This window comes from Protopterus annectens, chromosome 2.part0 (genome assembly GCF_019279795.1).
Source record: "Protopterus annectens isolate FY-2018-M chromosome 2.part0, PAN1.0, whole genome shotgun sequence".
Classification (NCBI taxonomy): domain Eukaryota; kingdom Metazoa; phylum Chordata; order Ceratodontiformes; family Protopteridae; genus Protopterus; species Protopterus annectens.
This window is the reverse complement of record NC_056728.1, coordinates 1,683,062,757-1,683,080,059: the sequence shown is the minus strand read 5'-3', so window position 1 is coordinate 1,683,080,059 and position 17,303 is coordinate 1,683,062,757. Positions and strand designations below refer to the sequence as shown.

The window sequence follows — 17,303 nt, the reverse complement described above, 5'->3', positions numbered from 1 at the left end:
AAGGAGAAGGTCACAGTGAGCTGCCTGTCAGGCGCTAGGATCCGCCAAATAACACAAGCACTCAGGTCACTCCAAGGCAAGTACAAATATTTCTCAGTCATTGTCCATGCTGGTGTGAATGACCTGAGACGTACCTCCCTGGACTACATGAAAAGAGACATAGAGGAGCTCTCTGAGCATGGGGCCCAGGCCGGTATGACCCTGACCTTGAGTAGCATTTTACCCTCACCAAGAATGATGCCACAATATGAAGACAAGATGATCAATTTCAACAATTGGCTTAAGTATTGGTGTCATTCAAAGGGGATCCAATGCCTGTCAGCCTGGGATGACATGCTCGACAAGCCACGATGCTTCGCTAGGGACGACTTGCACCTGTCACCCCTGGGCTTTCGGATATTGGCAAAGGCTCTTGCTACCCCCATAGTGCATTTTTTAGGCAAGGCTCAAAAGACAAACCCACCTCCATAGGTATCACAAGGGATAAGAAACTAAGAGTAATGCTACTCAACACCAGAAGTCTAAACCTCAAGATGCATGCACTCAAAACTCTCCTTAGCATGGAGAACATCGATATCTGTGCAGTAACAGAAACCTGGTTCAAGACTCCCAAGAGCACCCCAGCACTACCAGGTTATACCTCATACCATGCTTTTCAGCCCCAAAACTTGGACCGAACCAGAAAAGGAGGGGGAGTATCAATATTAGTCAAAGATACCCACACCTCCAGGTTGGTGGCACAGCACAAAGCATTAGAGACTATCCATGTGCAACTAACAGTGGGTAAAACTGCCTTCCAGTTTATAGCCTGCTACAGACCACCCTCCCAAACCCAGGAACCCCACTCGGCCTTCCTGAGAACACTGGAAAATATGAAGGTCTCTCCAAATACCATTATATTGGGCGACTTCAACTACCCAAACATAGACTGGGAGCATTACTCTAGCTCCAACACCCTAGCTCAAAGGTTCCTAGAATTTATAAACTCAAATGCTATGGAACAACTTGTTACCACTCCCACAAGAGGGGAAAACATACTGGACCTGATCGTCACCAACATGGGGACTCTATGCTCCAGACCAGAAGTGTATCCCTCACTGGTAAGATCAGACCATAAACTAATCTCACTGGATATTCACATCCCGACCCCACCCCCTGCCCAGAAAACCACAGTGAAAAACTTCTCTAAAGCAAATTTCACACTCCTCAAAACCGAGGTGGAATCCTTCAAAGCCCCCAGGCCTGTGGAAAATATGGCCCAGACCGCAGAATCCTTTATAAACGCATTCTATGAACACCTTCAGGAATGCATGGATCATGCAATCCCAAATAAAACCAAGACCCAATCCTCCAAAGGCAGACGTCCTGTCTGGTGGACCCCAGTCATAAACAAACTATACAATAGAAGGAGGAAGCTACTACATGATAGAGCAAAATCCCAAAAGGGGAAGGCATGTGATCAGTGTTAGCAAAAAACTACGGGCACTCATAAAATCGTCTAAGGCCAGCTTCGAGAGAAAACTTGCACAGGACACTAAGGATAATCACAAGGCTTTCTTTAGTTATGTTAGGAACCTGGGTGGGAATTCCCAGATATGCTCAGAATTAGTCCAAAATGACAAAAAATACACCGAACCCACAGACATTGCCAACATCCTAGCTGACAGGTTCAGCGCAAAACCCCCACCACCACCAAAAGGGCAAATATCTATCCCAGCAGAGTGCTGCCCCCCGACATCTCAGATGCTCAAGAAAGAGCCGCCCTCTCCAAAGCAAAAAACACAGCATCAATGGGACCAGACGGTGTCCCGGGCTGCGTCCTACATGAACTCTAAGAAGAGCTAAACCCAAACATAAAACTACTGTTCAGTCTCAGCCTTACCACAGGATATGTACCCAAAGAGTGGTGTACAGCAACAGTGGTCCCTCTCCACAAAGGTGGTGCCTCAACGGATCCTGGAAACTATCGCCCCATAAGCCTGACTAGCTTGGTCTGCAAAGCTATGGAAAGGATCATCATGGAACTCATAAAAAAAGATATTGGGGACCTACAGACACTGGATCCTACCCAGTTCGGCTTTAAGGGCAGATCCTGCCTCTTAAACCTGGTCGATTTCTTTGAAACAGTCACCAAGGCCATTGACGAGGGGAAGGTGGTCCACACAGCCTACCTGGACCTCGCAAAAGCCTTCAATACAGTACCCCACTTGGGCATTATAGATAAGCTCACCAGCTTAAATATAAACCCCTATGTCACTAGATGGGTTGCAAACTGGCTCAAGGACAGAACCCACATGGTTAGAATTGCTGGAGCCATGTCAAACTCCAAACCAGTTACAAGTGGCATCCCACAAGGCTCAGTCCTGGGACCTCTCCTGTTCAGTATATATTTCTCGGAGGTACAGGCCAACACGGAAGGATTGTGGCTGACCAAGTTCGCAGATGACTGCAAACTGGGAGCTATAATCGACTCTCCAGCTGACACAAGCATCCTCCAAAAGGGCCTCATAGAAACAGACAACTGGTGCCAGAGCCATGGCCTCAAGCTAAATGCCAAAAAGTGTATAGTCATCCCCTTTGGCAAAAACAAATTGCCCACAAATTACCACATAGGTGGTAATCCATTAAGTACGGAAGAAGTAATTAGGGATCTGGGGACCCAAGTTGATAGCAGTCTCTCATTTGACAACCATGTGGCCAAAGTGGTTAGAAAAACATTTTATATAGCCCACCTAATCATGAAGGGATTCACATCTAGATCAGGGGAGGTCATCGTGCCTCTTTACTCATCCCTCATCAGGCCCATAATTGAGTACAATGCCCCTTTTGGGATGTACCTTACCAGACACCTGCAGCAACTGGAAAGACCCCAAAAGTACCTCACCAAGAGGATCAAAGGGCTCAAACAGATGCCATATGCTGCCCGGTTAAAGAAACTCCAGCTCTACTCAGTGGCATACCGCCTGCTCAGAGGCGATCTGTGCCTGACGATAAAGCCATGTCCAACCCGGAATTAATGGACATGCTGCACCTCAGAAAATCCAAATCCCATCGAGCTACGCGCTTGAGAGACTTGAACCTCAGCACTGAAATAAATAGGACATGCTGGAGGGACAGATTCATAACCCAGAGGCTCCCTTCACTCTGGAATAAAATCCCAGTCCAGGTTAGGCAGAGTCCCTCATTGACTCTCTTCAAGAGGAATCTTGATGAGTGGATGGGGATCGTAGGTTTACCCTGGGTATCACTTCTGTGTCACTGTTAGACAGAGGCACAGTATACTAACCTCGAAAAAGGGCATAGCAAAATTAATTTAAAATGGGTGGCGAAAGCCAAACACACTCTGGCTAGGCTTATAAATGCCCTAGGGCAGATAGCCTAGTATGAACCTATGAACTAGATTTCTAGTTTGTTTAACAGATGCAGTTTTCAGTAACATATACATTTTAGTGGACTGGGTAGCCCACTGTGGGGGCTGCTTTAGTCCAGAGAAACTCAACCCTTATAGTGAGGTATGCATATGTAAATCTTCTGAAACTGAGAACTGTCCTGATAGCTTTGCAGGTGATGGAAGTGCTGGTGAAATCAAAATCTCTGAGGTGATACAGTTGATCAACAGTGTGCCATTTGAGCTAGCTGAGGGGGTGGGGTTATATCCCATTAGTACTTAATCCCATCTGCTGACAAGTCAGTGTATGATCATGTGGGCTGGATTTGGCATAATTTAGGGTAATTAAATGTAGCACATATTTTGAATGTTTGACTGTCAGCAACACTCTTGTCATGGAGATTTGACTTCTGAGAGAAAGAGCCCGTTGTCTCTTGAAAATGGGCACTACTTGAAAGATGGAATTGCCTGTAGCTGTGCAAAATGGAGGACTCTCCAGACCGATTTTGTTTTCCCCAGTGGGGTTAGGATAGGATGTGGAAATGGCCAGATTATCCTTGTACTGGAGAGAAATCCTTCTGCATCTCCTATTTTTATTCTCTGTACAAATCCTTGTGTAATAATTACATCATTTCATGTAAAGACCAAAACTTACTCTTGTGACCTTGCTGTGGCTGAAAAATCACTTTTCAGGCTTGTCCAGCTGCCAGAAGGTCCAGCACTGTGACAGGATGACTAGCTTGGCCTTTGAGTGTGGAGGAAATACTACAGACTCTCCCCTAAGACAATGTGGGGCCTCTCATATGCTGCAAGGTGACATTTCTGTCAGCTTCTGTATGGTTTCAGATGAGCACTACATCTGTCCTCACTCTGTGAATGTGCAGGCTTCTCTGGCATATCTCAGACTTGTGTTTGAGCTTGTTCATTATTATTCTCAAGTCAAAGTACCTGCTCCTGTCATCTTACCATTAATTTGCAGAGGCAGACTTGTAGGACAACATAGGCCGGTTAAGCCATTCTTGTTCTTTAAGACCGGTCAGAAGTGAAGAGTCATCTCCTTTGTGTAACTTGCATCAGCATGTAGACCATGAATATTATCTACCCTTCAAGCCTCTTGGCCTGGATGTCTTGGAATATTATGTCCTGTAAGTCTGTCTTTCTGGTAACTGTTCTCTACTAGGCACATTGCTTAGTTGCAGAGTTTCATTTATTGTGAGCCTTTGTTTATGTTCCATGAGGAAGAATTTAGTCTCTAAAAGACAAAGCTTGGATTCCTCCAAAAGGTTGCATCAGAGTTTTTAGTCACTTCATTTATCTTCATGTCTCTTTGTGTTTTTTCTCAGGGGCTGAATGCTAGAGAGACCACATCTTCTGTTATCAGGATGTTCACCACCAGTTTGGCTCCACCTCAGCAGGGTACAGAGGAACAGGAAGATCGGCCAGATTTGTCTCCACTCCTGCAGGTTAGGAGGGCGTTGTAGTTGATATTCCCTTTTTAAACGGATTTCCAACTGCAGTGTATATTGTCAATAGAGAGGGTTGGGGAGATAGCGGTTTCTTTGTATTTGCCTCAGTAACTTGTCTTTGGTGCATCCTTTCATTAACCACTGTAGTTTGGGTCTCATTGTCCAGGAGCTGAGAGCCCATTGGCAGTCTTAGACACACAAGGCCTCACCATATTATCTGATCTTTTATAAGGGTCTGTGCTGTACTGTTTGATTTTTTTTTTCTACCTTGCCATCTTACCTTCTTCTCACTTCAAACTTTTCAGCCGTGTGTGTGTGTGTGTGTGTGTGTGTGTGTGTGTGTGTGTGTGTGTGTGTGTGTGTGTGTGTGTGTGTGTGTGTGTGTGTGTGTGTGTGTGTGTACAGTGCCATCAAGTCACAACTGACTCATAGTGACTCTATGCTTGGTTATCCAATCCATTCATGATGTTTTCGTGACAGAGTTACAGGATTAGATTATCAGGCCTTTGTCTTAGTTGACTGTCATTATCAACCCAATCCATTTTCAAACCCAGGACATTTTCATCCCAGATGGATACTTTCCATCTTCATCAGCGGGCCAACTTTTAAATTTTTTTTCTTGTCCTAATTTTGCTTCCCAATGTTCCTTCCTTTTGCAAGTGGAGGTAAGCAACTGGAGGTCCTAGGGGTTGTGTATCCCTTATCCCTGTTACATGACAACTCTGATATATGGGTTGAAAAAGTGCAAATACTTATAAGCACAACAACTCAAGATAGGCAGAGCAAAGAGGATATACCCAAGTGTTTTCCTTGTGGCAAAGGTCCCCTGGAATATCTGTTGATGTGGTGAATATGCACAAAGTAATTAATATTTTTTCCCTTTTTGCTGTTTTTTTATTCACACATGAGTGCACACACATTAGAGTAGACGGCAGTGAATGTTTCCTTAGCTTGATTCTGCATAAGGAACTGCAGTATATATCATCACTAGAGGGGGTTGGGGAGGTCGCTGTTTCTTCGTATTTGCTTCAGTAACTTTTCATCTTACTTCCACCAGCCTGATACCAAGCTTTGTCTAAGTGAAAGAAGGGGGGGGGCTCTAAGAAGTCATCACATGTTAGTGTTACATGTACCCTGTAGGTGAAGGCAACAGTGTTACACACACAAAGGATGCAGTGAGTCCTTTTACTAATCAGACTTTTTTTCTCATTGATCTTTGAACAGCTTCTGTGCAACCTGCTGCTTCATAACACTTGGGTCAAAATGTTCCTGCTGTTTTGATAGGTAGTGGCTGAGTCCATTGTTTTATTTGGGTCTGGTTTGCAATGTTGTCTCCAAAATGGTTGAAGGGATAATGTAACTTCATAAACAGAACATTTGCCCAATGCCAGTAGTGCTCTGTTAAGGCTTGTTTACTCTAGATTTTACAAGAAATGCTTTATTTTGTTTGGGACAACATTCTCCAAAGAATATCTGTAATTGGCCCAGTCTTGTTCTGTTCCAAGAGTTTTTGTGAGGATTTTGAAGAGTACACTTCTCACACTTGGCCCTCTATGCCACCCTTCACTAGTTTTTTGTTCTTTTTGGTAGGTGTTTACTGTACTGTTCCGCAGTATTGCAGAAAGTGAATATATTAACCTAAGGCAGCAATTTTGTGGTACCTTATTTATGCAACTTAAGAAAGATCTAATTATTTTTCAGCTTACTATCAGTTTTGCTGTTGCCTGCATTTAGTCTCCGAATCTGCAGGACCTTGCTCATTTGCTTCTCTGCCTGCACCCAGTTGGTTAGTTCATTCTGCAGGGACAAGAATTGAGCATTCTCAGGCAAGACAAGGGTCTTGCAACCCATTCAGTCTTTCCTGGGAAAACCCAGTATCAAAATTCAGGCGGTAGAGTGCGGCCCAGCTTGCTGGTCATGCAGGGCACCATCCCCTCCCCTTCACTACCGGGTTTCCTCCACCTGCACTTAGCAGCTTCTTGAGCTCTACTGCATGTTGTTGCCATGGAGATCTGTATGTTACACCCTGCATCTTAACAGAGCCACCTCCCACCCCCCATGGAGTAGTGAGCTGACAACAGCTTCTTACTCCTGAACTCCCCAGCAAACTCCTGTAGGTTCCTAGACCAAAACCTGATTGACTGTGTCTGCTTGATCCTCTTTGGGTAAGTCACACAAACTTTTACGGTCATAACCATAACAAGAGAAGGATTTATTTTTCATTGCTGCTATCACTTGTAAAATATCAGATACGTTTGCTAGTTTAACATTCAGTGGTTTCAAGAGATATCTGTATTTGGGGGGGGGGGGGGGTTGCATACTCTTCTTGTGTACTTTATCCACTGTGTATTATAGGAACATTTTCAGGGCACCTGTTACAGGTTTATACATCTCTTGTACAATCTGCATTAATTAGGTTCCCGTTGTAAGTGTGATCCTCAGAACTGCCAAAATGTAAATATGATACTGGGAAAATATTTGCTAAAATTGCTGTGTTTTGGAGACTTCAGTTTTCTCTAACATACAGTGATCTTTGAGTCAGTATAAGTAGTAGGGGTGCTGGAGTGCAGTGGGACTTAACTTTTTTTTTTTTTTTTTTACAAGAGGCATCTAACAGCAGCTTTTACAGTTCTCGGTTTTCATCAATCGCACCTCTTTGCAGTTTTAGGACTTGCTGTATCAAGTCTTGAACTTCAAACAGGGCAAAGCCTCTGATAATGTTATTCTTATTGGTCTTCCTTCCAAAGGTTTGACCAATTCTTGGAAACAGGCTGAAGATTTCTCTCATTTGTTTAATTTAGGAAGCATTAAGTTAAGATGGTCTTGCAAGTTAGAGACCCCTTTTTCAAATTCAGTTACACTTGCTGTTTATGCATGGGAGCTTTAGTAACTGCTGTATCAGACTGTAACTTGCAAATAGATGTGCATAATGGGAGGTGAGTGAAGTCTGCAGAGGTTATAATACTAGCCTGAAGCATGCTAGTGGACTACAGTTTTAAGTTACAAAAACCTTTTTCCTTTTATCAGCAGAATCTCCTCTCTTCAGTAATGTGTACACTAGTCCAACTTCTTCTTTCGGCTTTTCCCAGTTAGGGGTCGCCACAGCGGATCATCTGTCTGCTCATGAAAACAGTAATCAAAAATCAAGCAAACAGTCTGCAGAAATTTTGTTTTTAATCTGGAGGATAAAGGGGAGATCGAAGAAAATAATTTTTCTGCACCTCAGTGATCCCTGTATTTATTTTTTTTTCACATTGTCTATAAAGGCCATGAAGTTACTAAAGAAATTCAGATATACCTTCATAAAGTTCCACAAAGAATAAGATAATGCACATAAAGCCTCCGATAACTATTGTTTACATGCACAGGTCAAATATAATCATGGTTCCAGCCCCCATTTCTATTAGTATGCTGCTCTTTGATTTATTCAGAGTGGGCTGGTAACTAATCTGCAACCAAGTTTAAATTAAACTAACTGCTCACTTTAGTACCACAGAAGAGTAAATACTACAGTATGCAGTTTTCAAGCCTCTAAACTAAATGTGCACAGACCTTCAATTTTGCCAACAGTGATAATTTATTCACAAAACTCAGATGCTTACCTAGTCTAAGCACTATACACTCAAAAGGTATTATATCATTCTGCAAGCAATTAAATACTTATTTGCAAAGATGACGTTTAGTTCTACAAACAGACCACGTGCACTTCAGTTAGTGGACTGAGCAGTTATACGCTTCCCTCTGTCCCACATTCACAGAGAACCTCTAGTCTTGTAACAGATTGTATAACAATGCCATGCCTTCACTTTTCATTCCCCCACTTCTGTTATCTGGAGTAAATAATCCTTTTAAATGGATTAGACTGCACCAGTGAAGAGACACTTAGTTTAGCAATTAATGTGCTGCAGTTTGGTAACTTGGGCTCAGTCAGTTAGAGGTCACTGAAAAGAGACATGATTTAGTGAACATTACCTTGTTCATTAAAATATGCATTTTTTTGTTACTTAAACATAAATGTTTTTGTGAGAAGTAAGCAATACATACTGGTTGCACAGTATATTCTCTCTGCAAATTATGTTTAGAAATTGCATCCCTTAGAGTAAATAGCAATTATGCATATACAGGCTGAAGAACCACCCCACCCCCCCCCCCCCACACACACACATACACACACACATTTCATTAAAATATGCATTTTTTTGTTACTTAAACATAAATGTTTTTGTGAGAAGTAAGCAATACATACTGGTTGCACAGTATATTCTCTCTGCAAATTATGTTTAGAAATTGCATCCCTTAGAGTAAATAGCAATTATGCATATACAGGCTGAAGAACCTCCCACCCCCCCACCCCCACACACACACACACACACATCCTCCTTTACTTTGTGACTCCTTTGCCTCTAGACAGATGGAGAATATTCTGTTTTCCTCAACACATTCTACCTGTGCTCTACTGTGGCTGCACCTCCTGCTTCCAAGAGTTCCCTTTACTTTGTAGGGCTGGGCATTGCTTTGTATTCCAGACCTTCATGTTTGTTTGTGTAGCGATGTGAGGTATTGCCAGCTATGCCAGAAGAAGAAGGGCAGTGGATGTGTAACATATGCCAGCACAGCTAGCTGGAATTTAGTAAAGAACTATGTTGTTTGAATATCAAACTGATTTGTACAGATGTGTGTGCTGAAAATGTATTTGTAAAGCAGCTTATGTTAAAAATGTACTAACAGAGTGCCCTGCTGGATAGAAGAAGAAATGTGTGTATATTATTGTAACTGCTGAAATGTATGTATTGCAACAGTGGATATTGGAAGAGTAGAGGTTAATCTTCAATCCACCTGACTTTGAAAAATAGTAGGAAATTAAATTACTGGGCCTAGGCCATAAATATGTTATCTCACAGTTTTGAATGAAACCAGAGGCACAGTGTCTGTAGGAAATATGGTTTATTAGCTCCTGTAGGAATAGTAGACGTGTTTTATCATTTTATGACTTCCAGAAGCTGCATCAGATCATAGCAAGCTTTATGTGTGTGTATTGACACACATATGCTAAATCCTTGCAATTTCTAGCAGTTGGGGGGGGGGGTTGCATGGGAACCAGAAGTCAGATGACCAGATGTATGTGATGTCATTCTGTAAGCCATCACTAAAATAATGTTTTAATACTAGCTGAGGCTGAAGTCTCAGAGCACTCTGTTTTCTGTAACCTGACAAAGAAGGATCTCTCGCCTACTTCATCTTGCCTTGCTCTAGTAAGTAACAGAGGAATAATAATTCTTTAGATCAGTCAGGAAAATATAGTGAGATTAGTTAAGTATTGTTTTTTTCTGTAACTGTGTGAACCTGTCTACCTGTGTTATTTTCAATATTTCCTGTGATTGAAACTCTGGTGTTTAGAATAAATAAATATTTAGTATTTTCATGTTCCTTTATAATTTATTATTAAATATGTTTAAACTTTTCATTGTGGCTGGTCCTTTAGAGAATATTTTAAACGTTGAGAGGACTTGTATCTATTTGGTGACACTTTCCTCTCCTGGAAGCCTTACTGTTTTGGTCAAACTACCATTGTATTAATATTAAATGTGATGTAAATCTTCATTCATTCCTTACTGATAGGACTTCAGTTCCGTCCTCGGAACTGGCACGGCCTGTACCAAGTTCGTGCCAGCCAAAACTCTCAGCTAAGACCTACCCACAATGCCCCTCTTATAGTCTCTTCAGTTCTCGTTTGCTGTGTTCCTCGTCAGACATGCCAAGCCTTCTCTCAAGCAAAAGGCAAAACGGAGTCTTTTGCTTCCGACATCCCCGTCCTCCTTGGAACCAAGTCAACACCGGGCTTCTCCCGTGCAGTTGGCGCAGACAGCTTCGGCACCCGGGTCCCTGTCTTCTCCCTCCGTGCTGCCCTTGATTCTGACTCAGACTCCTACCACTGTACCAGCTTCAGCACTATCCCCCTCAGTGCTGACCTTGTTTATGACACAAGCTGCAACCACTGTACCTGCATCGGCACCATCCCCGGCCACGGTGTCGATATCTTATGTGGCTCCACTGATATTGACACCGTCAATTCCGAAGGTTGAGCACCTTCCGAGAACCAAGTATTCTCCCTCTTATGACCCCTTTTTGAGACAACAGTTTAGTCCATTTCCTGAGAGACCAGAATTTCCATCTGCAGCTTCCTTCAGATCCACCAGGAGTCTTTCAGAACAAGATGTAGTGAGTGTGGTGGACCAGCTTTTGGCAGCTAGAAGATTACCCACACTGATTAGGTCTTCTATCCCTTTTGGAATGGAAGATCTCATGGCATATTCACCTGTCTATCCTCCTCCGACTTCCTCCCAGGTCTCGGAGACTTCGGCATCAATGACCATCCCAGTGCATTCTACCTCGGCTCCGACAGAGGAGGCTTCCCTATCGGCACCTATTACTCTTGGTGCAATGGCTCCTATGGAACTGGTGCACTCTCGGAGCAGTGATTGGGCTGTCTGCACCATGGCACCTAGTTCAGCTCCGATTTTTTTTCTGTGGCACCGTCTATGGCCACGGCTCTCCCAGCAGCTACCGGTTATCTCAGAGTTCCTCAACTGGAGGTGAGCTCCTCGGGGGCTGGGTGTGACCCTGGTTCCGAGGTCGTCCTTCTCAGTTCCGGGCCCCCATCCCTCCTCGGGCAGGCCTGCTTTCCAGCTGATGGAGAGGGTCCTTGCTTCAACAGGCTCTCACATTTGGCACCATTGGCATCGGCACCAGAACCCCCCTCTAGCATGCAGCTGTCCCAACTCCCTACTCTGGGATCTTGAGCAGGGGAGCCGCAAGACCTTCCCTTCAAGGGAGCCCTTTCTCCGGAGTCATCCTCAGAAGACCCCACTGGGGAGCAACCCAGGAAGAAATGTTGCAAGAGGAAGTATCTTGATTACCCTGAGGAATCCATCACTGAAGACACCAATTAAGATGAGGGAGAAGGGTCCCCATGGTCTCCCCCAGAAGATGTCTCCTTTGGAGGCATTCTTGAGATCCTCAAGCAGAGGGGAGAGTGGAAGCCCTCCAACCCTTTAGAGGAATCTGTGTTCTTACAGGCTTTCCATGCTCGACCATCTACTTCCTGGGCGACCCCACCTGCGGCTGAGCCCATTAGACTTATTGCGCAGCATGCCTGGAAGGCCCTGGACAACATAGAACCTGTCCCTCGGAGGCCAGATAAAATTTTGTCCGCTTCTGAAGACCAACCCAACTGGTCCAAACAGCTGGTAGTTGATTCCATGGTCGTGGCAGCGGCCACCAAGAGGGAACTGGCAGAAGGTAGTTCCACTGTTCATTCCCCTAACAGGGAGTCTCGGGCTATGGACAGACTGGGGAAGCAGACCTACACTTCAGCAACCTTTGCCATTCGGTTGCTGAATTACCTGGCACACTTTATTTGCCTCCAAACAGACCTAATCTCAGAAATGTCTGCCTCTTTAGCAGGGGTACTGCCTCTCAGCTAGCTACCCTAGAATTTATCTCAAACTCCTCAATGTGCTTGATTTTTCACACTACCAAGGGGGGCAGCTCGAGCAGCCGCATCAGGCATCGTCATGAGACTGCATGCCTTGATGTGTTTGTGTGATTTCGCGGACCCGTTTAAATCTTCCTTTGTCAACGTGCCTGTTGATGAATCATCCCTTTTTGGTCCCAAAGTAAGAGAGACACTGTCACGTAGTGAGAAGGATGGAAAGACCTTGTCTGCTGTAGGCATACGTTTTCCCCCCCCCCCCCCCCCCAGAGATCCTACTCCAGGAATCGGAGGGGAGGAAAATTGTGGTTCAAGAAGTCCCAAGGATCTTTTCGTGACACTCGTGATGAGCAATCCCTCTGGGGCAGAGGGGGCAACTCATCTGGAAGACTTTGCTTTCAGGGCAGAGGGGGTCCGCGCAACCAGGGCACTAGAGATTCCTTCTCTGGCCGACCCTTCCAGTGCTCCTGAACAGCGGCCCGATTGCTTTCCTCTGGAAGCACTCGGGGGGTAGATTTTCTCTGCACCTGCAGCCTGGCAGCTCATAACAATGGATGCATGGGTGCAGAGAATACTATCCAGAGGCTGTCCTATCCCATTCAGCCTTACTCCCAGACCTGTAAAATGAATCCCCGATGTTCCACCCGGTCAGAGGGAGGCTGCAGCCTTAGAAATCGAAAAGCTGCTAAGAAAAAGTCAACCAACCAGTCCCACCAGACCAAAGAGGGATCTGGGTTTTACTCGAGGTTCTTTTTAGTGCCAAAAAGGCAGGGGACTGGAGACTAATCCTGGATCTCAGCATACTAAATAAATTCATCAAACCTCAAAAATTCTGGATGGTCACGATACAGTCCATTCTCCCCTTTCTGGGGAAGGGCAACTGGATGTGCTCTGTAGACCTCCAGGATTCGTATTACCACATAAAGATGGACAAATGCTCCTGGAGATTTCTCCACTTCTGGCTGGGAGCCAATCACTGTCAGTTCAGGGTACTGCCCTTTGGCCTCTTGACAGCCCCCAGAGTGCTCAACAAATGTATGGCAGTCATAGTAGCTCATCTCTGACTACAAGGATTCCAGGTGTTTCCATATCTAGATGATTGGCTCCTTACCATCACGACCAGAAATCTTCTCATTCTCAGTCTGTCTTACACTCAAGGCCTTGCTCTTCGCGTAGGTATCGCGATCAACCTGTACAAATCACACGTCTCCAACAAGAGCACTGGAATTCATTGAAGCAATCTTCGACACAATGTCCTGTCAAGCTTCCCTTCCTTCCTCAGTCTTTCAAAAATAAGCCAGATTCAAGTCCTCCTTCCACAGACGTTTGTACCAGCACGCCTTGTACTACAGCTGTTGGACTGTATGGCAGCAACCATTACCTTAGTACCACTGGCGAGGTTGCACTTGAGACTATTACAATGGTCAATTTTAACCCACCCACTCGACCACATGATACGCCTTACAAACCTTTGCAAGAAAGAAATGCTGTGGTGGATGAAGCCAGAAACAAATCTTTGGTGTCGACCAATCTGTCTTCCCCAGCCCAAGGCCACGGTAACCACAGATGCTTTCCTGTTAGGTTGGAGGGGGCATTTCCAGGGAAAGATGGTCCAAGGCACTTGGTCCCGTATGGACACCAATTTGCACATAAATGTCCTGGAATTGAGGGCAGTTTTCTTAGCATTGCAAGCGTTCCGCCCATCCCTTCCTTCCGGGACCATTGCAGTTCAATCTGACAGCATGTCAGTCATCTGGTACATCAACAAACAAGGCGGAACCAGGTCTTATCCCCTGTGTCGGGAAGCCATGAGAATTTGGCATTAGGCAGTGGCTTCCAACCGCTTTCTCATAGCAATGCACATTCCCAGGAGTTCCAATCTTATCACAGACAATCTGAGCAGGAACCTTTTGATGACTCACGAATGGTCCCTCAATCCAATAATAGCAGATCAGATCTTTCTGCCACTGGGACAGGCCTTGCTGTGACCTGTTTCCTTCACCCCTAAACAACAAATGCAGAAGCTATTTTGCCCTGATCATCCCTCAGGGGGAGTCACAGAGGGATGCTCTGACACACAATTGGCCCCTGGGTCTACTGTATGCCTTTCCCCCATTTCTCCTCATCCTGAAATTTCTACGGAAAGCTCAAAGGTCGAGAAGCAAAGTGATTCTCATTTCCCCTTATTGGCCCCATCAAGTCTAGTTCCCCATTCCTATGACCTCACCTGATTCACAGCCCACGGATCCTGGATCAATCCCAAGGTCTGCTTTCTCATCCTCAGGGACTGATTCACCCCAATCTCCATGGCCTCAAGCTCACAGCTTGGTTTCTCCACATCTGATGATTGCCAGGCTACCTGATATCTCATCCCCTGTTCGTGAGATCCTTCTGGCTTCCCACAAACCTTCCACCAGAAAAATGTATTCCAGTAAGTGGACTAGGTTCTCTAGATGGGCCAAAGAACATAACATAGACCCCTTTTCCATGCCTATTCAGAAGATCCTACAGCATCTCACTACCCTGTTGCACGCAGGAGCTTCAGTGCATTTAGCGGCTATTGCAAACTTTCACAATGGAATTGACAATTCATCTGTTATGTCACACCAACTGTGCAAAACCTTCAGGAAAGGGAGTATTGCATGTTAAACCTCCTGTCAACCCTCCTATAGAGCCATGGGACTTAACTTTGGTGCTTCAGTCGTTAACAAGTCCTCCCTTCGAGCCTTCTAATTTCTCCGATATAAAACCTTTGTCTTGGAAAACTTTACTTACAGTAGCCCTTACCTCAGCAAGAAGCGTATCTGAATTGCAGGCCTTAAGTGTCAAGAGACCATACTTGATCTTTCATAAGGAAAGAGTTTCTCTACCTACTGACCCCTCCTTTTTGCCCAAGGTAATTTCTGGTTTTTCCATTAACTAATCTCTTGACCTTCCGGTTTTCTTTTCCCACCATTCAAATAGAAGGGAATCCCTTCTGCATACCCTCGATGTTCATAGGCAACTTCGTTCCTACTTGGACAGAATTAAATCTTTCAGAAAAACTGATCAATTGTTTATGGTATTTGCAGGATCCAGAATGGGTAAGACTGTTTCCAAAATGACTTTGTCTTCTTGGCTCAGAAACGCCATCACTTTCATCAATCATCAAAGCAAAGTCCCCTTGCTTTTCAAAATAAAGACTCACTCTACTAGGTCGATAGCTACCTCAGTGGTCTTTCATTCCAGAGCCTCTGTCGATATCTGCACAGCGGCCACTTGGGCAAGACCTCCTACCTTCATCACTCATTACAAATTAGATTTGGCCGACAGAGGAAGAACAACTTTTGGTTCTATGGTGCTCAGGAATGTCCTTCCTTAGGGCCACCCAGGATCCAAGTAGCTAGGGACTCGATCCTATCAGTAAGGAATGAATGAATGGTTTACACATCAGATAAAGATGTTGTGTCTTACCATAACGTTCCATCTGTGTTGTATATCTTCATTCATTCATTACCTCCTTCCCCCTGCCTGGACTCCTGGTGGACTTTAGGATCTCCTTATTAGTTAAGGTACCTGCTCAGACAGAGCCTCCTGCTATCACTGTTATTATTATTTCTATACTATAAGGGAAGGCAAACTCGATCTGAAGAGACTATGAGAGGGGCATTGTGGGTAGGTCTTAGCTGAGAGTTTTTGGCTGGCACGAGCTTGGTACCAGCCGTGTCAGTTCCGAGGGTGGAACCAAAGTCCTATCAGTAATGAATGAATGAAGATCTACAACACAGATGGAACGTTATTGTAAGACATAACTTCTTTTTTCACTCAGTATAATTGGGTATCCTTGCAAGTGCATTCTAGTAGCTGGATTTGGGGTGCCTGGTGGCATGGTTAACTACCTTGTAGTCTGGGTAAAAGGGGGGCGGAGCTAGTAAATCTGTGCCAGCCTTTCCCAGGTGTGTGTGTGTGTGTGTGTGTGTGTAAAAATCAAATTTCAAAGAGTGTATTTGTGTCAACTCCTTGGAGCAGGGACATGAAGCACTGGTTTCACAGAGAGGGTGCAGGAGGAATTGCCTTTGACACTGAGCTGAAGACTCGACCCTACAGTTGTGCCAGTGGGGGGGGTGGTCTGGGGGGGTCTTACTAGGGAGGGAGACGGATAGAGAAACCCAAACCATGGATTGATTGAGCTGCATCTGGAAATACTGAGTGTATCCATTTTTGTTCTAAATGAATGTCCCTCGCCAGTGCCAGAGGTGAGGATTTGGACTCCTTGATTACTAGCTCAGGGTGAGGACATCCCAGTTTGCATTCTGCTTCTTGTGCCTTTCTGCACTGTCTTTACTAAGTCGCTTTAATGATGGACAGTATCGTAAAGAAAAGGCAGTGCAGTATTACACAGTCTTTGCCTTGATTTATGTGGCATAGGACCTTTCTTTCAGAAAGTGTTTGTTGCTCGCTTTTTTTTTTTTTTTTTTTTTTTTTTTTTTTAAGAGATGTGGCCTGAGTCTTGGCATTTTCTCATATCCACAAGTCTGAATACTGGTAGCCCTCTTGGCAGTGTGACATAGGAAGGCTCTTTCTTCTACCTTTGGAATACCTTTCTTAAATTCTTTTCAAGTATGTTCTTTCTCTTGTGATTACCAGTTTATTTTTTAAAACGTGTATGAGCATTGTATGATTAAGATCTTTTTGGCATGTGTCATTAGAACCTGCATGTTTTGATATTCCACATCTTTCTGACTTTGTTTCTTATTCTGCTAGTAAAGCTAGCAAAATCCACACACACGCGTGCTTATGTATTTTTTCTAAGCAAGCAAACCACTACTGGGGTGATAGTCACTTCTGGGTTTAAGGTATCTTCTTTCCAGGATATTTCTGTTGCTGGGGTCTTTGCTGGTGACCATAAGTTTAGAGAAAAACTGTTGTCTAACTCTGCAGTCTTGCTTTAGGATGGGCTTTGCCAGAACTATTCAGC

General features: G+C 44.5%; 1 protein-coding gene across 7 annotated transcripts in view; it reads left to right on the top strand.

Annotated features, from left to right (window-relative positions):
- The window catches only part of SLC5A6 (solute carrier family 5 member 6), a 1,143,936-nt gene that overhangs the window by 1,106,866 nt on the left and 19,767 nt on the right, over positions 1-17,303 (top strand). For 5 of the 7 annotated variants that reach the window (XM_044061732.1, XM_044061733.1, XM_044061734.1 and 2 more), the window contains one exon: positions 4,732-4,851. The exons of the other annotated variants lie outside the window; for them this stretch is intronic. In XM_044061732.1, coding sequence (XP_043917667.1) covers positions 4,732-4,851 — 120 coding nt within the window. The remainder of the gene's footprint in view (positions 1-4,731; positions 4,852-17,303) is intronic. 7 annotated transcript variants of the gene reach the window in all.